The 24,039-nt window shown below is 41.2% G+C and overlaps 1 protein-coding gene across 2 annotated transcripts in view; it reads right to left on the bottom strand.

Annotated features, from left to right (window-relative positions):
- Positions 1–4,975: 4,975 nt before the first annotated feature.
- Positions 4,976–24,039, bottom strand: part of DCLK2 (doublecortin like kinase 2) — a 146,666-nt gene continuing 127,602 nt past the window's right edge. For both annotated transcript variants that reach the window (XM_073341326.2, XM_073341327.2), the window contains 6 exons: positions 19,713–19,846; positions 18,558–18,635; positions 15,647–15,743; positions 12,362–12,442; positions 10,694–10,810; positions 4,976–6,197 (listed from right to left, as the gene is read on the bottom strand). In XM_073341326.2, coding sequence (XP_073197427.1) covers positions 5,976–6,197; positions 10,694–10,810; positions 12,362–12,442; positions 15,647–15,743; positions 18,558–18,635; positions 19,713–19,846 — 729 coding nt within the window. In that variant the 3' untranslated portion in view covers positions 4,976–5,975. The remainder of the gene's footprint in view (positions 6,198–10,693; positions 10,811–12,361; positions 12,443–15,646; positions 15,744–18,557; positions 18,636–19,712; positions 19,847–24,039) is intronic.

Genomic DNA, 24,039 nt, shown 5'->3' with positions numbered 1-24,039 from the left:
CAGCTTGATGCCAGGGCGCCATATTCCACAATTGTGACTACCCAACAGTTACTGGCAAGTCACCTCTCATTAGTACCTCAATAGGTAGAGCAATGAACATGTAAATATAACCACAATCACAAGAGGTTTTTTCTGAACTCTGAAAGAAGGAGGGTGTGTGTGTGAATGAGTGAGAATCCTAGAAGAGCTCAGAGATAGAGAATTTCAGGAAAGCAAATCCTCTTCTCTGAAGGTACAATCTGTGCAGGAATTTTACTTCTGAAGAGTACCCTGCTTGAAGGATGTTGCAAAATAAAATGAGCAACTAACTGAAACCATAACTGCCTCAGAGCAAAGCCAACAAAAATGTTTTTTGTGTGGTTTTATTTGAATATAAGTGTGTGGTAAAACCTCCCAGGTCTGAACAGGTGAGTAGCACCTAAAATTTCCACATTTCTGGACATATAAAAAAAAATTGCCAGGTGGTTGAAGAAGCTTGTGCATCCCTGTTGAAAACCACTTCTGCAGAACTGGAAGTAAGATTCCTTTCTAGAGGCAAAATCAAAGCCACAGTGCTTTGTAAATGCATGGAGCAAGAACTGTGTGGCTGCCTTCCTTAGGTCTATAATGGAAGCATCCCTGAGACATGCATCTTATGAAGCGCTCAGGGCACCAAAGCACCAAGAGGTGCTAAACAGAAGGTCTGGGGCGCAGAGTCCAAGGTAACCAAAGCCTGGACAGTGCTGCCCCTTTGGTGCTCCTCAGCAGTCATGTGCCAAAGAGCCACATGGTTACCAAAATAATAAAAGACTGGCTCTAACAGGCAGGGGCCAGCAAAAAAGATGCAAAGTGGAACCAGATGATAGAGCACAGATTCTGTAGAGAAGGTTTTCACTCACAATAGCCAAGAAGGACCTGATGGGAAGGTTTCAAGGGTGGTGATTAAGTTCTGGTGCAGCATGTGACCACAAAGCAGGGGGCCTACTGCTGCCCTTAATACTCCAAACTCCTTTAGAGTTAGGCAGGCAGAACCCCTCCTCCCCCCATCTTATAGTCAAGAGCACAGACCCTGTGCAGCTGGGACCTTTGGAGAGAGGTCTTCCTCTTTCAGCTTCTCCATGTCACAAACAATGACTTCCCCCATCATTCTTATGTAACACAAGCCAGCAAGGCTCTTGTTCTATTGGCTTTCCTATTTGTTTTATGTCAGCGCATAGGAGTAGCTAATGTCTGCTGATTAACAGAAGGGAACAGAGTTTTCTCACTCTGATATAAACAAGTGGTTGGTTTGTCTAAATTCTGAGACAGTTTTTTTTCTCCCCCCTTTAAGTATTTGCACTGTGGACAGCACTCAGTCAGGCCCCAAACATGACCTGTATTCACATTGAAAGGAGCACAAGTAGAAAAAAATGTCTGATGCAATTTGCTCATCTCACTTCTTCTACAATGAGTTTGTATTAACTTCAGAACTCTGCAACTGTTTTGAGTTCCCAGAGGTCAAGAGAAGTAAATTCCAAGGCTATATGTAAGCTCAGTTTATTCTCCAAAGCACCACAGTAAAATCACAATTAGTCTTTGATAGCAACTTAGTACAGAGAAGAAGTTTCCCCCAGTGCTACCTCTCTAATGATTTTAATGAATGTATTATTTTATAATTAATTCAGAAATGTCTGGGAGCTTCACAATGGCCTCACCATGAGGATACACTTTAGTCACCAAACAATGTAGAACACTTGCTGTAGAATGTTCTGCAAATATGTCAGCTTGGCTTTTATCTCTAGAAACAGCATAATCATGCTAGCTGCTGAGTTTCCTCCAATCTCAAGTGTACATCCAGTGAATAGCATGAAACCAACAGGGGCTGACAGCAGTCGCTGCCTTGTATCATCTGAATCTAAATGAGGAACAGGAATAAAAAAATTGGTAAGTTAATTTTCTAATGCATAATTTATAACACTAGGGAAGGTGCAAAGGGATAAGCTGTTCTAAACATCTGTTAATTTTGAATACCTAACTTCAGCAATTGGTCTTTCCCATTTTCTGTTCATCAGTAGTTCAGTGAAATGGAAAAGTGTATATCTACATTTAAGATAGTCAAAGTGTTTTTACTAGGCTATTGAAATACTTACTAGATACTGATAGGCATGAGTCAATGGTGACTGGTAGATAAATCATCTTGTATCTTAATGCTATATTAACAGTAACTAATTTAATTCATATTAAAGAATGGGAGCCAGATCCTCAGCAAGTGTAAATCATTGTGGTTTCAACTGGAGGTAGAGTAATGATGACTTACACGAGCTGAGAATTTGGCTATGACTGTTTAGCTTTGGAGGGGGAGAGATATTACATCTAGAAATGAGTGCTTTTGTCCCCAGATAGGTACTTATAGGATATATATGCACCTGTTCAAGTTCGAAGGATGAAGCATTGTAGTCCATAGAGCTAGCTAGTTTTAGCATTTATTTTATTCAGCAATAATGTAAGGAACCTACAGACCTGTATCCTGTGAGGTATTCATTTCAGCAGTTAGCATAAGGCTTGAGGCTTATCGACTTTGGCACAGATAAATGGCCAACCGTCAGCCCTAAGTTTTGGAGAACTGAAAATAGTGTGTATAAGGGAGATTTCTGTGCATAATGACACCAGCCAACTGCAGGAACACGAGCTAACACCAGCTTTTGGTTAGAACACTCTCAGATGTCTAAGCACAAGAGTACCATGGCAACTAATTGACCTATATGATAATAGGTTGAAATCATTAATATATTAACCTATAGAAGGAGGACACCCCCATCTTAGTAGGAGGAGGAAATTCAAATAAGAAACCCCTACTGAATATGCACTAGGCATATATATATATATAAGCAAAATATAAAAGTTGTATCCCAGCCTGTGTGAAGGAGGAGAGAGGGAGGTAGCCCTTGGGCGGTGCCAGAATGCTGGTCACTAGTGATGAGGAAGATAATAGCTAATATTTCAGGTTGTTCCGCAAGTGATGAGTATATTGATTTTCAAATGTACATTTTGTATTATTTCTGTCTATCAGTCACAAACACTCTAGCCCAGTAAGATAAACTATTGTAAATATAGTTCCCGTAGTGTGAGCGTTGCAACTATGCACATCAGGGTTCCCAACTCCACAATAATTTTAAAATATTGGGCCTGATCTTGGGACAAGAACCTGTTACACCTGAGTGACAACTGGGAATTCTTAAGTACTCTAATCTATAGATCAGGCTACAGAAGAATTAGCATTCCTATTCAAGTACCATTTAAAAGCAGGCAAATAACTATCCGTTCTAACAACCACCCACAGTTGATAAATTAGGAAATGTAATTCCTAATTTATCAACAGGCATCTGCTGATAAATGCAATACCTTTTTTAGAGGACAAATCAGTATGTAGGCCAGGTTTGTTCTATAGGAGAGAGATGGTACAGGCCTGAAGAATAGTTCTGTGTAAGCTTGAAAACTTCTCTCTCTCACCAACAGCAGCTGGTCCAAAAAAGATATTACCTCAGCCACCTTGTCTCTCTCATATCCTGCGACCAATACAGCATGCACGTTTGTTCTATGAAATTTTATACTTTTTCCTGCCACTGATATTGTTTTCCTCTATGATTTCATTGTAGAAATAAGTGTTTAGGGGGAGAGTTTGCCTCAGAGCTATGCTTTCTCATGGTATGTTTGTCTTTCAATTTTCCTCATTCCCTTCTGATTTTTGGTGTTTCCATTTGCATCCTTTAGGAACATCATCTCTTTATTGCCCTTGCCAACACTTCAAAAGCTACCAGTTTTAACCTGGCACCAGCTGTTAGTCTCAATCCTCACTACAACCACCATCTTCAAAACAGATTATTTTCTTCTCTTGTCGTTGTCTCTCTTTCCAACTACTTTCATGCTTCCTCTTTCCATCAGTCTCTCTCAGGACTCTGTCCTTGGCAATACCATTTAGTTGCATGGCTGCCACTACAATGATGACAGACCAATTTACCTTTCCATATGCCTCCCTGACATTGGTTTCTGGATGTTTCACTAACCACTCAAGCTCAACCATCACTATTGCTGATAAGGGGTAAAAACCATAATGTCATTTTTTATGAAGACAACTTCTGCTACTTCAATACTGTTGCTACCTTCAGAACCCACCTGTGACCTAAAATAATCAGCTAGGTCCTTACCACTTTTCAACTTCTTTGGGTCTCCCTGCACTCCTTGATTGCTACTCCAACTGTCTAGCCCTTTATTGGTTCTTCCTCTTTCCCTCCTTCACTCTGCACAATCACCCAATTCATTCACTTTGTCCTACTCATCTGTCACTTTCAGCATACTGCCCCCTATGCTAGAGACACCCTACATTGCATTATAGCCAGCTCATCTAAAAATCACACTTCTTCCTCTAGGCCTTACCTAAGACATGTTAAATGTAAAATTTACAAGATGTATACTAAACATCACTGTCTTCATGGTGTTTGACTAGTTTCTGAGGCTGAGATGTTATCTTAGTATACTTTTTGTGTAATACAATGGTGTGGATGGGGTCAAACTGTGTTCGTAGCAGTACTTTAATCTAGGTCTTTTTTTAAAATGAGGGTATAACACAGAGTCCAGGCGAAGCCAACTTATCCCAGTAACAAAACTGACTCCAAAACCAAGTTTAACAGAACTACGTTTTAATGAACTATAGACACGGTCTTAGCGTTTGCTCTACATCTTAACCAGCCAACACTTTTTCTGAGACCAAATTACACCAGTCCTTTCCAGCAATAGGCTGTGTCCTAAACTCAAGTTATCTTTGAAAACGGAGGACTGGATAGGTGATGGGCTCCAAAAGAAACCAGCACATCTTGAGTCAATTGTTCTTTTATGAATGGTTTGAGTTGTTCTCTCGTTAGCTCAGAATAAGTGTCTCAAGAGGGACAGTTGTTCCTTACTGATCCGCTCAGCCTTGTCCGGAAATTGAGTTCTCACAGGAATAAATGACTCAATAGTCTTTTCATAAAGAAAGTTTATTATTGCAGGTCTGTTACAATTCTAGTAGAAAGTAAAAGCTAACAAAGAAAATGAACTAGGACAAAGCAGAGGAAATACACTATTGAATGCAGCAGTATGATAAAGATAAAACACCTTCCATCCTTGATTACAGATCCGTGCCTCCCCCATTATGGTTTTCAGTTCCTACACTAGATGAAGAGGGGGATGGTAATAAAATATTGGCAGCTATTTATGGTAGCTAGTGGTAGTTCTTCTATTAGTCAGCTTGCCCTAGAACTGCTCCATCCTAGCTTATGTAACATGCAGCAAGCTTTCCATTCAAAGAAGTTTTATTGTTTCTAATACATACTGTAGTGGTGGGGGGAGGATACACAATAGCTAGAATGAAAAGGCTTCCTTGACTGCAGTCTTCGGCCCAATAAATGCCCAGAGTTCCTGTTATTACATCCAAAGTCACTTGAAGTTCATATTATCTAAACACTATCTTGAAGTCTGGTATTAGAGAAGGGGTCCTTTTCCTTTGAGAAGCTTGTCTTTCAATATTGTACAGTTAATCCATTGCAGTTTTTCATGGAAACTTGCCTCTTCAGCTCAGCTAAACTCAACTCACTGGGACAGGAGACAAATACAGCTTTTTGTGGGGGCATACCCCTTTTCTGCGAACAAGTTCTGTTGACTTAGAGAGTCTGTTTGTGCACAAGTGAGGCCTCATAACTGTTCATCTGTGTGTTAGTTTAAGCTATTCAGATTCCTAGGGTGTGAGAAATGCATTTCATTAAACCAACTCCAATGATAAAAACAAATCTAAAGATTCAGAAGGCAAAGGCTGGAAGAGCACTCAAAGCTACAGCACACACTTCACCCATCCACCTATTGACAGTCTGCCTGGGGCTTACCACAAGAGAGTGGAAGCAAACTGAAAAACCACAGCTGTGATGGATGTTCCTTAAGTTGAAGGGGTCTACTGGCCTAGAAGTGGGCTTTGGTTTAAATCACTTCTATAGAGCGAGCTGTTCCCCAGCATTGTCATGACATGCCGAGACAGGCTGTGTGGGGGATTTGATTGGCTCAGAAGAAGCAGGGGAGAGGTTCTTGGACCCAGCCACATGAGGCTCTTCAGCTGCAGCAATAATCACAGAAGTTTTCTGCATACCAGCTCTACTAGAGTCCTGAGAGCGCTTGTTGCAGAAAATCTGAATTTCCTTATCTAGAGCTGTGTTCTAAAAAGGAAGGTAAAAGACAAAAACCGTTACATCAAATGACACACATTACCTGCCCCCTTAAACCATTGCACAACACACACCTTTGGGGCATGCATTAGACTCAGAAAAAGGAGAAATAACATCAGAAATCTTAATGAATTGTAGGGGGTTTTGGTGATCAGAGGGATAGCTTAGCTCCTATGCATGCCACGGCATCCAGCAGGTCATTAATAGAACCAAGTTTGATGAAGTACTTTTAAAAAAAAAAAGGTTAAAACTTTGTGTTACACCACCATCTGGGGAAGAATTTCTAAGGATTCATTTTCACCAAAATTCCTTGTGTGGCTGTGCTACCAATATTTTAACAAGGAATACAACCATTTCTAGCCTGTGACAAATCCCAGGTAGCTGCAATTGAGGTCTCGGGAATCTGTTTCCTCATTTAAACTAGAACACTTTTCCTCTCATACTTTGTTATGGGTGTTAAATTTGCATGAAGCTGCATTTTACTGGAAATAGTTGTGGGATAATTAACAATGTAGCAGCAGAAGCATGGGGGATTAAGATGTACTAGGGGAATTGTGAAGTATCCGCCCTGAAATTTTTTTTTTTTAAAGTACCTGATGCTTCTGCTAAAAGCCTCTGCAAGATAAATCAAACTGTAACGAAATGTTTAATTTACAGAAGTACCTGTCCCTAAGCAGGTCCTTAGAGAAGGGAACATCTTCAGTTAGGCTTCAATACTGTGTGAACAGGGCTGACTTAGTATTCGGTTACCTATTTGCAACTGGCTGGGGCCCAGCTCAGGAGGTTTAATGCTGTTTTTCCTGAGGGAGATCATTCTATACTGCTGATCACTCCAGTGACTGGTTCTGAGCAGCATAGAGGCCATAAGCATCAATGGTGCATGACAGGATCCAGCTTACTGGGTGCTGACTCTCATGAGATGGCTTGCCCACTTCAGTGCTGCTGATCTTTTTCTTTCCTCCCCTACATTCTGCTATATAGTCCCAAAGCTATAATTGGGTGGCTTGGGGAGTTGTTTGGGTAACACTGCTCATTTCACAAGCCCTCTTGTGAACATGTGAAAGTTAGTCCAGAATAAATCAGGAATAGTCAGTCACTCTGGACTAGCTTTAATGTGTAGACAAGCTCGAAGGCACAAAGATAGCCATTTACTTGGAAACAGTATGGGCCATCTTGCCTCCAACCTTCCCTTTCACAAAATCTGATGTTTTGTAAGGTGAAAAATAACCACTCTGCCTAGATTTGCAGAAAATTTTCAGAGATACAAAAGTCACTAAGTAAAATGATATAAATGTTTATCTGGAACATCACTGAAAGATGTTCTTTCACTTTTATGCAGTTCTAAAATTCTGCCTATTTCAGGATAGCTGTTATTTCTCCTTTTCTCTTTTTGTCAAACTCAGAACATGTATTTTGTGCAGCAGAACGAAACATTGCAGTTAGTACATACCATTTCCTTGGACCTACTCAGAGGAAAGCAATGCAGGCATGGGGAAAGGAAGGAAGCAAGGGATAGAAACTACACTTACTTTTAAGCAGAACTATCATCATTGAAGCAAATTTAGATTTAAAAATCATACTGAAATTCTTAAAAAAAAGTCTATAAATAAAAGGATTGTACAGCAAGACATTCTTAGCAGCAGAAGTCGTGCTCGCCCTGTAGAAGGCAGCAGGAACCAGATTTCTTGTGCAGTTCCACTTATCTACCACATGATGGTGTCATTTGCATTAACTGTGGCTGAAATTCTTCTCTAAGGTTTTCAAAGAACCTGTATTAGAACTAAGTGGCTACATCAGGGGTCAGCAACCTTTCAGAAGCGGTGTGCCGAGTCTTCATTTATTCACTCTAATGTAAGGTTTCGCGTGCCAGTAATGCATTTTAACATTTTTAGATGGTCTCTCTCTGACTAAACTATTGTCATATGTAAAGTAAACAAGGTTTTTAAAATGTTTAAGAAGCTTCATTTAAAATTAAATTAAAATGCAGATCTTATCAGCTTAGTGCAGTAGTTCTTAACCTGGGGGGCGAGATTTTTTTTAGAAGGTAAATCATGGAAAAAACAAATTAAGCACAGGCACATAAGTACAACTACTTTGTTTCATCAAACCGATGTATTTATTAACATTTTTGTAATGATTACTGTAATATACAAATAACGTTTTTAAGCTAATTGTAGTGTAATTTTTGATAAGGGGTGAGAGAACATATTTTGAGAACTCAAGACCAGCAGCAGGCTGAGCAGGGACAGGTGTAGTGTATTAAATTGCTCCCCATAGGAACGTGCTACTTACGGTGTGCTACTTAGGGCTGCCAGTCCTGATGCTCTGAGCAGCATGGTAAAGGGACAGGGAACAGGGGTGGTGGGGTGGGGTCCAGGGGGTTGGGGGGTCCCAAAAGGGGGCAGGCAGGAGACAAGGAGCAGGGGGGGTTGGATGGGTGGAGGGTTCTGAGCAGGGCGGTCAGGGGGTGGGAAGTGGGCCAGCTGTTTGGGGAGGCACAACCTTCCCTACGCCAGTGTAGCGTATTAAACTTCTCCCTGGAGGAAAGTACTACTTACTGCTGCCAGTCCTAGTGCTCCGCAAGTAGCACATTCCTACAGGGAGAAATTTAATACACCACACTGGAGGACAGAACCCCAGACCAGCGGTGGGCTGAGTGACTCAGCCCACTGCCAGTCTGGGGTTCCATCCGCCTGCTCCTGCCAGCCGGGGTCCCAGCCGCTGGCCCCACTCAGTCCGTTCACCCAGGCCAGCAGCAGCGTGCCAGTAAAAATCGGCTCACGTGCCGCAGGTTGCCAACCCATGGGCTACAGCATGCTAGAGACGGTTTTTACTGAACAGTTTCCTCACATGTGAAAGAGAAAGTGATGTGGCTTTGTGATGCTACATTTCATTTAAGGGACTTGAAAAAACAAACTCTGAACTGTGGATAAACCAGCACAAAGATGAGGAAGAAAAAAGGTTTGGGACTAAATTCTTATAAGGTTCCTTTTTCCACTAAGTATCTTAATCGAAGACTCAGACATTATCCCTAGTCTTCTCTGCATATTCAGTTACAGAACTAGGCAGATATGAGTTTTCCTTACTACTTGTTAAAGGGAGATAAACAAAAATAAGTTTTCACTGGCTACATAGGTAACAGAAAAAACCCACACCAAGAAGCAGCCAGATGCTGTACTGTTTCAGAGATCTGAGACAAGCTTAAGTGGCATGCAAATTGGAGAGGGGCTGAGAGTTAGAATTAAAATTGCTCTTATTAAATTTTGTACCAGCTTTCAGCTTCAGGCTTATCCGGTCTCAACTCTATAAAAATGAAGCTCTGAAGTCCCTCTCAAACTGTCCAATGAAATGTAGATAACAGCATCAACCTGAAATCAATATGGTCTTCACTCTTGTGAGTATTCTGATGTTACTACAATCCCTACTTTTGAACTTGTCACCTGTTCAATTCATATATATGTACATGAACAATGTAAGTGGGCAGATTAATAAATATTTGTAGTTGTCTACATGTGGAAAATTTATTTAAAAGTGGGACAGTGACACTACATTTACTAGGCCATCGTATATAATTGATACAGTGGGGGAAAAACCTCTGGCTACTAACTGTGTCAACTTTAAGTTGCCAGAGTGGTATATTCAGTACAGCAAATATATAGCTGTACAATATAACTTCTTTAGGGTATCTGAAGACACATCCCTGGGATGGAAAAAAGACAAACCACTTGCAGGAGTGAGAACAGTCTGCATAGCTGGTGGAGCACTGCAGTGATGACTAGTCAGTAACAAGTTTACTGGTGAATTGTGGTGTGTGCTTGTATTTGCTAGGAAATGGAGCTGGGCTGAGCCCACCAACACAGCTCACTGTTGTTGTATAGTATTTTTTTGCACAACTTTTGTAAATTCAACTTAGATGAATTTTATATAGAAGAATCTTAATGCACCCATGTTTCCCATCAAGTCTGGCTTCTGATCACGTTCATTAGCAGAGATTAGATGGGGCCAATCATTAATTTTTTTGGATGTTTCCCAGAGTTAACCCAGTTTATGAGGAGGAAGTGGGTTTTAGATAGACTATTTGCTCCAGCAAATTTAGTCTTGGGGACAAAAGGTGCTACAAGAAAACCACCATTAAAATGATAATGGAAAGGATTTCAGTGATTTTCAAACTAGCAGGTGAGCTTTATGAATTATTTTTGCATTGAGAGAGTGTGTGTGTTTAAAAGAAATATCTACAGCTCAGTTAATGCACCTCAATACAGATCTGGCTGCTCCTGAGCAGTGACCAACTCAGATTGACCTGGGGGACATAGTACATAATGTATAGACTAGAATTACACACACACACACACACACACAATAGCATGTTTGTTTTTGCTAATGCATTTGTACCACTCTGTTCTTTACATAATCACTCCTGGGTTAAAACATGTTAGACAAATAGACACAAAGTCATATCGACATATAAAAGTGCTACATCTGCTTACCATGATGACAGAGACCCCAGCAGTCGTACTGTTCTGCTTGGATAGCATGTTGTTAAAGTGCTGCTTCAGTTTACCTGTTACTTCAACTTGCATATTAGTCTCCTGCGAGGCATCATCCTGTGTAAACAAGACACACACCTGCTACTCCTCAGGTTTGGGGTTAAAAAAAAAAAAGTGTTTGGAAATGGAAAAATTACAAATAAATCAACAGAAGGGATTTTCCCTCATCCTGGGATCCCTGCTCATGCTAAGGAGGATATAGAAAATTTAACTGTTGGGCTGCATAGAGAGAGAGTCAACCTTGTTTTTTCTTTTTAAAGTCCTCTGCTGCTGAGGAACAAGTGAGCTGCATATGGAAGGAGAAACTTTGGCTTAAAATGTGGCATTTTGTTTTTCAGGTTAAGGGAGGACACTATATTAGGAGTGTGCCATGACAAGACACCTGCTAACAACAACATGTATGATTTTACACAAACAGCAACATTGCAAAGGAAAAGTAATAGCCATTAAAATGATGACCTAAGAGTATTTACATAACGCCTAATGATGATCTTTATTTCCATTCATTGTGCATCATATCATTAACGAATATTGTATGGACATAAATAGTCAAGTGGCTAAACAAATGGGGATAGTTATTCACCAGCAACACACTTCTTTTATATCCTCAGAAAACCAGGATTTTTAATTTGAGTTCTTCTCTTTCAAGGCAAATTGCACTAATTTTGCTTAGTGCTCCAGCTTGAAAGTTCACAGAATGACACACTGTGAAATTAATTTGAAAATAAATGTTTGATTATTACTGTTGGTAGGTGAGATCAGTTTAGTATCACAAAAGATGGACCTCAGGGGAGTCTCTCCCTATAGACACAAAAGCCGTGTTAAGTTACATTTTTGAAAATGGGACCCTACATTGTGCCTCTCCATTTTACACACAGGTTAACTGTGCATGTAAAGTATGTCACTGACTACATATACACCAAAGCAGGTGCTGGTGCTGCCATGTACGTATTTTGTGAGCACCAGGTTATGGGCCAAATTTCAAAAACAGGCACTTGAGTTATCCATAAGGCCCCTCTGCCATAAGCAAGCCTGTCTGGGATGGAGGGCCTTTTTGGTGCTACAGAGGGGGTCAGAGCAGCTACCCAATCAATGCCTTCCAACCTATTTTCTGTTAGGGGGAAAAAAAAAAAACCCTTCACCCTGCTCGACTGGAATATAAAGTTGCGGCCCATCTCCTTGTGTAGCGGTACAGAATGATAAAATCCTATGCTATGAGTCAACAGCCAACATATTGGCTACCTACATTAGCTGTGTCTCTAAAGCATCCTCATGTTCACTGCAAAATCATGTTAGCAAAAGAACTTGCCCAGTTGAATCCTCTCCATCCCTTATTCTTGTGAGCTTTTTTGGAAATACAGTTTCATTTGCTTCAAAGACAGCCCACAATAACCTCTGTGCAGCAGAAAGGTAGACTTCAGAGTATAACTGCCCTCTGCTGTGTCATTTATAGGCAATTCATTCTATGTTGATGAGGAGACACGGAAGTTGCCTGATAAACAGAACTGGGCAAGCGGAGTTCTGTCACTACTTCTGACAGCACTATTACAGTTAGATCTTAATATTAAATATCTAATTAGCGACAAGTACAATCAAGAGTTTACTCACGGACACCCAGGGATGGCCTAGGATCTGTGCTGCTGTATATCGAGCTTCTACGTTTACCTGTAGCATCAGACTAATTAACTCCTAAAAAATAAAAGAGTGAGAAGAGAGGGAACATTAATATTAAAATGTGAAGCAGCTTTTGCATTGAATTCTTCCCAGCATTCAAAGTGGTGTTTCTCCACAACCTGGGTGAAATTCTGGCCCTGTTGAAGTCAATGGCAAAACTCCTTTTTGACTCCCACAGGGACAGGATTTCACCTGCACACTCTAAATTGCAGCTGTAATATAAAATGTTTATTCTTCTGTACAGACGTGCAGGCAGCATGGACAGAACAGTCAGAATGGAATTGCATCCTTGCTAAACCCTCTGAGTACAGCACACGTGCAGATACTCTCATGCAAAAATAAAGTCCCATAATGTTTTATAACCATCAAGTGACAGGGCACATAGTGTTTGAGTAATTTACAGAGGATAAAGCTGCTGAAGGGACTCAGTGGGGATGAGGACGATAGCAGAGCAGAAGGGACCTGCCAAGAGCACCAGCTTGTACCAAAAGCCAAGGGCATTTATGAGCCTGAAATTTTAAAGCTATTACTAGCAGGGATGTTTTAACTGTATAGAGTAAACTAATCCATAGAGATACTTTTTTATGTTAAGTGCTATCACTAGAACTATCTGTAAAAATTTATGATGATATCATTCCGTTATAGCTAGAAAATTAAAGCTACCCATCAGCACAGAGCACTTAAGAATTCTATTCAAAAGGAATGACTGACAGCACCCAGTGTTAGTTTGTTTTAATCATCTATACTATGGCTAGATTATGCGCCTTGGTATGGCTACTTTGTGTTGCTCCAGAAGCACAAAGGGGTCTTTAGCCAGCTGACCAATCTTCTACAGATCCCTCCGTCCCTCCCACTCCTGCCATGAAAGGGGAATCCCCTTTTTTCCTGGCCTAGCTCTGTCTGGGGGCATTGTCTAGATGGCTGATGTGCTTACTGAGGTTTCATGGAAGTCACTGGGATTTCACCATACATTTAACTGTAAGTATATGCTTAACTGCTTTGTTGAATCGAGGCCTTTCAAATGTTCAGAGGCTATACAATAGATGACCTTAGGTTCACTGCATATTTCTATGACACTTCTGTTTAGTACTATCACAAGTGGGTCTGTAGCCATAGTAAATCTTAAGAGGTTAGTCACACAAAAGGCAGCCAGTGAAGTTATGAACACTAGGTGTAACTTTTCATCTCAAACTTTTATTGAATTTATTAATTCAAGTTCCTCCTTTGCAACTGGCTGGTGTAGATGCAGGTTCCAGACACAAAACAACACTCATGAAGAAACTAATTAATGTCAAATAATTCCCATAATTAAAACCCAACTGCCCCATTTTTTGGGGGGAAAGTTTCTGTAGCCTCAGGGATGTCTCTTGCTTTATGTCTGAATGAAGAACATGCCAATGAAACTTATTCTAGTAGACAGCAACTTCTCTGGAGAAACAATACATGTGCAATTAGGAGGCTTTTGTTCATCCTCCAGTTCTGGAAAATGACTCTCTCAGCAAATTACCCAGCAAGAATATGAGGGATAGGGGGTTAGATGCTTCATGCTAGTCAAACTGTACTCAGTGCAAGTTTGGAGCAGGAGGGCCACCTCTAAGGCTGCTTGGTGCTGATCTGAAAGCTGCTCTCTTTTATGCAAATTGCCAATTGACCTGAGGAAGGAACCATTTTCGTAGCTGAAAACTGGGAACCCCTGGCCACACTTCTATACTAACATCCAGAAAAGGGGAAGGCACTGCTATGAAAACTGTAAGCTGTGTGAATGTGCTCCTAGGCTGGAACTAGACTTGCTGGCTTTAGGGTTGCTTTGGCTCTCAGAGCAGTGCAAGACAAGTTTACCTTAAGGAAGAATTGGGACTGTGGTCTTTTATGAGGCTACTACCAATGCCACTCTAGCAAAGGGCCATTAGGAGATTGAGAGAACTGGAGCCGATTTCTTTCTTCGATAACTGTGATTTTCATCTACAATGCACCTACCTGCCCCTGGACTCTGGAATGAATCCTGTGAACAATCATTCACATATCACTCTCGGGCACACTACTATAGCTAGGGCGCTACCAAATTCATGGCCACGAATAACAAATGCATCATGGACCATGAAATCTGGTCTTTTGTGTGTTTTTACCCTATGCTATACAGATTTCATGGGGCAGACCAGCAGTTCTCAAATTGGGGGTCCTGACCCAAAAGGGAGTTGCAGGAGGGTCAGAAGGTTATTTTAGGGGAGTCACTGTTTTGCCACCCTTACTTCTGCACTGCCTTCAGAGCTGGGCAGCCAGAGAGTGGTGGCTGGTGGCCAGATGCCCAGCTCTGAAGGAAGCACCTCACCAGCAGCAGCGCAGAAGTAAGGCTGGCAATACCATGCCATCCTTACTTCTGCAGGCACCAGCTCTGCCTTCAGAGGCTCACTCCCCAGCTGCCCAGCTCTGAAGGCAGCAGCAGCAGCTGTGCAGAAGGCAAGGGTAGCAGTACCGCAACCCCCCCTACAATAACCTGGCGACCCCCCCATAACTCCTTTTTGGGTCAGGACCCCTACAATTACAACACTGTGACATTTTAGATTTAAATAGCTGAAATAATGAAATTTATGATTTTTAAAATCTCATGACCATGAATTTGGTAGAGCCCTAACTATAGCAGTTGGGCCTCTGTAGGAGTTAGGGTTAGAATTTCAAACATTGCCTTTAAATAATTGAATCTATGAAATCAAAAGGAAGTGGTATCTTACTAATACTTTTTTACTTAACTGGCAAATCAGCTATTTGCACCTGAATGAGCTCTAGCCAGCTTAATGCCTCTAGTCCAAAGGTGAAACAGGAACAGGTGAAATGAACAGTGTCCAGTCCACGTAGCAAGGCACCCTCTCTCAAAAGGGTGATGAGGGGGAAAATTTGGAGAGAGAGATACTTACTTACAATGCAGCTGAAGCACTGAACCTAGTATAACAGTCATCATTAAATAAGCCAATCTACATGCAATGCTCACTGCATGTAATCAACATTCTGTTATAATCATTCACCCAGAAAATAACATGAAAGTAGGGTTGTGAGACCTGCATTTTCATCACTGCCATGCTCTGAAGAGTATTATGGTTTGGAATATAGTCAGCAATAGTACGATAGCATAGATTCTGTGGAGTCAGGAGGGCACAATACTCCCACTGGCTTGTCAAACAATTTCACATCTTGAAGCCCTGGGCTCCTAACTTATTTCAGTACCTTAGCTGAGTCAGTGATGTTATCCCAGTACGGAGAGGGAAACTCTAGCTTTCCAATGAGGATCTGATCAAAGAGATCTTCCTGAAGATTGTTCTCGCTGTGGATGAGTAACAATGGAAGAGAACAAGAGAAAGGTGTAATTTTTGTCACAGGCATTAAAGTTACATTTTTGAGGTGGTGGAGAAGCAAAATTCACATCAACTATTACAGAATTTTGCCACCAGTTTGCCACCCTGTACTCTAGGAGTGTAAGTTTGCAGTATTACACCATAGTTATGGTGGCAGTAGTGGTGAGGATGGGGAGACAATACACAGGAGAAAGGCCTCAATCTGTCTTCCATTCAAGCAGGGATTGCATTGGTAACATGAGGACAATAATCTGTGCAGTAACAGACAAGGCACAATCTGCTGCTGGTGCTGGGGAGGAAAAGTAAATCAAGTTAGTCTTTTCTTTTGTCCGAGCATCCCCATTGCTCCAGAGGACCAGCCACAATAGGCAAGTGATGTGTGTGGGCACACTAGCAGCAGTGATGTGATCCTCTCCTGTGAGCCAATCTGACATTTTTTTAAGTACACAGAGAAGATCAGGAAAACCTGGGATACATTCACTCACATGCTGAATTTAACAACCTGTGCCACTGGCATAATCCATAACAGTGAAAGGAACAGATAGCTCCTATAGTGCCAAAAAAAAAAAGAGGTGTGTGTGGGGGGGGGCAGAAACAGAATATACGCACAGAGCAGATCTGTTGAACAATATGGGACCAATTTTACAATTGTACTCACTTCTGATTAGTGGTTTAAATCTCTAACAATACTGCTCAGATTCTCTTACATTTGTTCATGCCTGATTGTTGCAGTCAGAAGCATGGCAGAAAAATTATAATGGATATGGTACATCTTTGAAGGGTGAGCTAAACATTGCTAGCCAGTCAATTGTGTCTGAAAAACAAATTGTAGCACTATATGGCAACTTCTCTGCCTTTCCACAATTATTTAAAAACAACCCGGGAGGAACAACTTAGCCACAGAGAGTGGCGAATTTTAACTTTTAGTAAAGCTAATCTAAATGTGCCCTTTGTTGTGTAATTGTATCCCATGCCCTTGAAAAAACACAGGCAACGATACATAATGGATAACTCTGGTCACCTGATCATAAAAATTAGATACTTCCTGATTAAAATGTGGTTTCTGATTCCTTCCCTCCCAAAGTTCCAGTTACTTTATTTTACTCCCATCCCAAACAATCTCAGAAAAGAAAAGTGATTTGATATTAAATCTAAGTATGGATATTACATGCGGGACATGCAGAGTAACCATAAATTTTTGATTCACTGATTACAAAACCTGTCATATGATGGGCACTGAGTTTGTAATGAGACTGAAAACAGTTGATATCTACAGAGCTCAAGTATCAGAAATAAGATATTTAAATGAACATTGCTAACTGGAATCAGAAAAGGAGTACTTTTGGCACCTTAGAGACTAACAAATTTATTAGAGCATAAGCTTTCGTGAGCTACAGCTCACTTCATCGGATGCATACAGTGGAAAATATAGTGGGGAGATTTAATATACACAGAGAACATGAAACAATGGGTGTTACCATACACACTGTAACAAGAGAGTGATCAAGAAAGGTGAGCTATTACCAGCAGAAGAGCAGGGTGGGGTGGGGTGGGGTCCTTTTATAGCGATAATCAAGGTGGGCTATTTCCAGCACTTTACAAGAACAGTAGGAGGGGAAATAAACAAGGGGAAATAGTTTTACTTTGTGTAATGACACATCCACTCCCATTCTTTATTCAAGCCTAAGTTAATTGTATCCAGTTTGCAAATTAATTCCAATTCAGCAGTCTCTCGGAGTCTGTTTTTGAAGTTTTTTTGTTGAAGAATTGCCACTTTTAGGTCTGTAATCGAGTGACCAGAGAGATTGAAGTGTTCTCCGACTGGTTTTTGAATGTTATAATTCTTGATGTCTGATTTGTGTCCATTTATTCTTTTACGTAGAGACTGTCCAGTTTGGCCAATGTACATGGCAGAGGGGCATTGCTGGCACAATGGCATATATCACATTGGTAGATGCGCAGGTGAACGAGCTCTGATAGTGTGGCTGATGTGATTAGGCCCTATGATGGTGTCCCCTGAATAGATATGTGGACACAGTTGGCAACGGGCTTTGTTGCAAGGATAGGTTACTGGGTTAGTGTTTTTGTTGTGTGGTTGCTGGTGAGTATTTGCTTCAGGTTGGGGAGCTGTCTGTAAGCAAGGACTGGCATCCAATGAAGTGAGCTGTAGTTCACGAAAGCTTATGCTCTAATAAATTTGTTAGTCTCTAAGGTGCCACAAGTACTCCTTTTCTTTTTACGGATACACACTAACACGGCTGCTACTCTGTAACTGGAATCACTTACCTGTGACCATTTCTCCAAGATAAAAACAGTAAGTTGAACTTGCCAGCTGCAAACACTAGAGGGTGTACAATACATGCTCACTGCACTGAGCTCTTGCTGTGGCATATGGGATTGGAGGACAAAGGGACCGAGAAAGCTGGCTTCTCACAGGAAGACCCCCCTAAACACCTGACAGCTGGTCACCCGGACCTGGTTTTTGGTTTTGTTTTTTTAAATAGGCAGGACTGCACTTCTCTCTCTCGTGCACAGAAAAATATTGAAAAAATGACAGCTATCAAAAGGGCAGGGTGATAGCTAAACTATGGGAAGCTTAAGCCAGTTAGAAAAGGAGAAAAAATCTTGGGGGAAATAATAGTTTGGAAACAGCTGGAGCCAACTATTGCTAGATGGGGGGGTGGGGGGGGTGAGAAAATCAGATTCCCCCCGCCCCTTATTTGAACAATTCTTCAGGTAATTAATTCTTTACTATCTTCCCTTTGACCTGGAACTAAACTCACCTGCGAAAAGGTGGGAATCCACAAAGCAGTATGTATGTGATCACACCTGCAGCCCAAATATCCACCTTTAAGCCATATCTGTAAAATAAGAGAACGTGTTACTTGTGCAAGCTTCCAAAATGTGTCACTTCTAGTTAGCTGTTTTTTAAATTAATACATACTGAGAGTCTGCCAAAGGCAGATGTATTGGCATTTCATAGGAGTGGAGTTTGTCCTTCAATTAATACCATGGAATATAACAAGAGGGGCATCTAGTCAATATTTTTCTTGGTGTCCTCCAGAGTACTGAGAGCCCTGAGGATCCCACATTTTCCTTTGTTTTTAGTTCTCAATGCCCCAGTCTCCATGGAACAGTCAATAGCTTTCTAGTCTGATTCAGATTCTTTTCAGCACCAGCCCATAATAATCAAAGGAGGATATTGTTGGGAGGGAAGGGGAAATCCTTTCCCTCTCCTGCCACAGTGGACAAACTGCCTCTGCATCATTCCCAGACACTGCCAAACTGGGGAGCAAGCTTCCAGGTCTTGAGTCTCCTGTATGAATGAGTAACACTAGGAAGAAGAACCAGGACTTTTCTTTTTAAACATATGAATAAAAATATTGCAGGTCAAAACATGTCACATTTGGTCTGATTTTTCTAGATCTGCAGGTGGATCAAATACCCTTTCACATCATGGTCTCTCACAGCTCTCAAAAATACTTTTCAACAATTGTGATATGCAAGAGCAGCAGTGCATCAAACAATCTGATATTAGAAAATCCAAATTATTCATGCCATCTATCACCTCCTCCCCACTCAAGAGGTCTGTGATTTACTTCCAGGATCTTTGTGACAGAGTCAGAGCCACCTTCCCAATTAAGCAGTTAGCTGCAGCGGCATCTCTTATCTAAGTTACATGTGCGCACACAAATATTTTGCAGAGTGGTATCAGAGGAAATATATATGGAAGAGGCTGATATATTGCACTCATCAGACCAGCAGCTGAAGACCTATTTAAATGACTCATACCCACAGAGCAGTGAAATCAAATATTTACTAGGGGTCAAAATTTGACCCTTACACACACACACACACACACACACACACACACACACACACACTAATAAACAGTCTTTCACAGGCCAACATAGGAGACAAAATTGCTGTATCCTCACCCTGTCTCTGCAATGATTTCTGGAGCCACGTATGTAGGGGTGCCACAAACTGTAAATAAGGGTCCTTCAACCACTGTGGCCAGTCCAAAGTCCCCTAGCTTCAAGGACTTTGTTCCATCTGAATACTCGCATACCTGGGGTTAGCAAAAACACAACAGGGATTGAAGGTTATTTTCCAGTACATGAGGGAGTAAAACAGCAAAGGCTGAACTTGATATAATGTGATGAGAAGAGAGATTCTTAAGCTATCCACTTCATTGGTTTTGTTCCATGATTCTTGAAGGCTTTGACTTCCAGTGATTCATCTTTGTGCTTAAGGAACTTTAATTCTCTCTTGGAAAGTTTTGATGGGATGAGACTCAATTTGAGAAAGGAAATAAATCTAAATGATGTTTAAAATAGATTTTGCTCTGTTTTTGATAGATCTAGTCCCCACCTTCTCTTAAAAAATCTAGAACCAATTTCCTATTGCTTTTAGTAATACTATTCACTTACATAGTGCTTTCCATCCTGAGCATGCTTTAGAATGATGCATTACTCATGCTGAAGGACAGATGTAGTTGATAAGTTCCTGCCTGGAGAAGATTACACTCTAAATTAAGGTTTAAATATTAAATTTTCATAACACCCTTACAAGGTGTTTATTGCCCAAGGCCAGAGCAATGGTTAGTATAATGGACAGGACTAGAGTTCTGGAATTCTTCCTCAGAATACTAGACCACTATGCTCTGCATTTTATAAAATGCCTTTCTAATATCTTCTCTGTGGCCTCCCTGCCATCCACATCACCCACTGCATTCAAAATGCAGCTGCTAAAATCTTTTCCTGCTGTTCTGATCACATTAATCAATCTCCCCTCCCCCCCAACACACACTGCCCCCTCCTCCCCCCAACACACCAAGTTCAAGCTTCTTGTCTTCACGTTCAAGGCTTTTGACATCTTTGCTCCTTCCTGGCTACTCAACTGATCTAGTATCTCAACACATCAGCCGCCCCTGCCCTCACTCAGCCAACACTGCCAGCTTTAAGTGTCCACTTGTCCCACAAATGTGTCTGTGCTTCCTTCCATGCTGCCACTTACGCACAGAGCCTCCCCCCACCAGTCTGACCTGTAAGCCTGCCTCCCTTGCCTTCAAACGCTCAAGACCCATCACCAACCTGATCGCTTTACTTGTATGCCATCTTTGTTGTCTTTAGATTGTAAACTCTGAGCAAGTACTCTCTCTTATTATGTGTACGTACAGTGCCTACCACAATGGAACTCCCAATCCTGAATTGGGCCTCTGAGTTTGCCTTCTGTGTATAATATATTTAAATTTAGGTATTTGAACTGTACTTTTTCTTCAAAGAGTCCATATCCAATATGGAAACTCTGTGCTTATCTTTCTCAGAAGTCTGTATTCCCTATGTCAAGCAACACAACTCCACATATTTGCCAAAGTACTGAACCTCTCCCTAAAAGAAACCTACCCGAAAAACAGCCATAAACACAGATCCATTTAAGAGCAGTGGTTCTCAAACTTATTTGATCACAGCCCTTTCTTTGTGTCTGTAGTAGTTTATCCCCTTCCCCCACCACACAAGTACCTATACCGATAAAAAAACCACGATACAACTTTCACTAAACATTAAAAACAGTAATGCACAGATTCAAAAAGAGCCATTTAAATATATAGTACTGTAAATTTTAAGTGAGATATTGCTAACTTGCCTCAAACTGTTGTTACTAACGTGATGGGTGTGCCTGTTTTTTGGAGCACAGCAATTCCACCCTGGGTTGGATGCTTGAGACAGCTGTCCAGAGATCCCTTTCTACCTTCAGTTAAGTGTGCACACCATGTCGTAGCAAGTGGATTAACGTACAGATGGCAACAACTTTGTATAACGCTATGCAAGCTTAACAGAAATCTGTCAAAATGCACAGCACCATCTCGAGTCAAATGCAAAGTGCCAGCTGAACACTCTATATGTACCAAATTTGTGGCCACGAAAAATTACATCAGACTGTGAAATATGGTCTCCCCTGTGAATTCTGGTCTCTCTGGCCCATCTCTGAAGGCAGAGCGGAGAGCAGTGCCCAGCTACCCAGGTGCCCAGCTCTGGAGACAGAGCCTCCCACCAACAGCAATACAGAAGTAAGGGTGGCATGGTATTGCTGCTCTGCCTTCACAGCTGGGCAGCCAGAAAGCCATGGCTGCTGGCTGGGCACCCAGCTCTGAAGGCAGCACTGCCTGCCAGCAGCAACACAAAAGGAAGGGTAGCAATATCGCAATCCCCCAACAGGCTTTTGACCCCCTTTCAAGTCCAGGCCCCTAGTTTGAGAAACTCTGTGGCGATATCACACATTATTCATGGGTTTGTCATGGCATAAACAGCAAATTTCACAGATGTGTAACACATTTGTGAAATTTGCTTTTATGCCATGCCAAACCCACAAAAATGGTGTGATTGCTGTGGGTAAAATGTGTGCAGTAAGTTTCTTTTCCCTAAAGTTTCTCACACCCCGCTAGAATACATTCTGTGCCCTCCAGCGGGGCCCATCCCCCACTTTGAGAACCTCTGATTTAGAGAGCAGTGCACTGGACTCTCCCCACTCTCTCTTGCTCAAAGGACGCCAAAGGTAATTACACAAGCGATTTAATTGCATTTTCTAAAGGTGGCACTTAGGAATGCAGACCCTACGGAGGACATAAAGAGGATGTCCACAGGTTTGCCCACGTATTTTTTGCTGACTACTTAAGCATGCAATGCATTATATCCATAGTTTAGGTGCAAAATGCATGTCTAAACTTCCATGTTTATGGAATTATTGGATAGATTATCAAGAAATGTATGTTATGTGGAAATGTGTACACACAATAGTTTTCATTTGCACTAGGTGCTTCAGGGACAGTTCTAAAAATATAGCAAAATTTTTGCATGCTTAATATGCATTCAATCCCAATGGGTCACCTAAAGATAGTATCAAAGTCATCATTTAGCAACTGTTTCCTGTAATCCACCACATTCAAATCACCATTCAAAATTGCAATAAAAGCCTATTACCAGACTACTTGAAAAGAGGAGCCCCTAACACATTACACTGTATACAGACACTCTGGAGCATTATTAGAACTGCTCCCTGGATTGCTGACAGTTGATTTATAAAACAGGAATTGCCACATTTGTTGTAAATCTTCCAAGTCACCGAGGCAGTAATACACAATAACTTCTCAAAGTGACTGGAATAAATATACAGGCACAACAGTAACACTTTATTATTCTTGCAGATGAGAATAATCTGTGCCAGACTCTGTTTTCACTTACAGCAGTGTAAGCCTCGAGTAACTACTTTAACTTAAATGGAGTTAGTCTTCAGTTACTGTAAATACCAAATTTACCAGAGTAAACTGAAACAGAGATTGGCCCATTGTGTTTACAAATTGCCCTTAAATCTGATTTAGAAGTATTGGTGTTTAAAATTACTCAGGTTTCAGAGTAGCAGCCGTGTTAGTCTGTATTCGCAAAAAGAAAAGGAGAACTTGTGGCACCTTAGAGACTAACCAATTTATTTGAGCATAAGCTTTCGTGAGCTACAGCTCACTTACTCATTACATTCAGCCTCTGAGCAAATTCCTGCATGTCGTTCCTCTAATCATTTCTGTACACAGAAATTTCTGAAATGTATAATAAGCCTTATAATGTTGTGAGGGTTCTTTTTGGAATCTGGCTAAAATTATAGCAATAATAAAGCATTTCTAACTATTAATGTTCATCGTATATATAAAAGCTACTCTAGTTGGGACTAATGAAACACACTACCAGCTTCTATGGCCCCTACAACAAGAGCTGAACTCACATTTCTTTATCCCCGAGTTATCAAAAGTCATGAAAATCTTCTAAAGGTTAAAGAATTTAGCCCTATTCTTGATCCGGATTGGACATAAAAGTCTCTACCTAGTTACTTGTGCTGCCATGTATAGCACAAATAATATTGTTACAGATGACAGGATGTTAAGAACATAAGAATGGCCATACTGTGTCAGACCAAAGGTCCATCTAGCCCAGTATCTAGGGTGACCAGATGTCCCATTTTTAAAGGGACAGTCCAGTTTTAGGGGACTTTTTTCTTATATAGGCGCCTATTACCCCCCACCCCATCCCGTTTTTTCACAGTTGCTATCTGGTCACACTACCAGTATCCTGTATTCCGATGGTGGCCAATACCAGGTGCCCCAGAGGGAATGAACAGAACAGGTAATCATCAAGTGATTGATGATGTTGCCCATTCCCAGCTTCTGGCAAACGGAGGCTAGGGACACCATCCCTGCCCATCCTTATGTAGCTA

The sequence above is a fragment of the Lepidochelys kempii genome, chromosome 4, assembly GCF_965140285.1.
Source record: "Lepidochelys kempii isolate rLepKem1 chromosome 4, rLepKem1.hap1, whole genome shotgun sequence".
NCBI classification, from domain to species: domain Eukaryota; kingdom Metazoa; phylum Chordata; order Testudines; family Cheloniidae; genus Lepidochelys; species Lepidochelys kempii.
The sequence above is the reverse complement of the archived record's forward strand: the minus strand, read 5'-3'. Positions and strand labels throughout refer to the sequence as shown.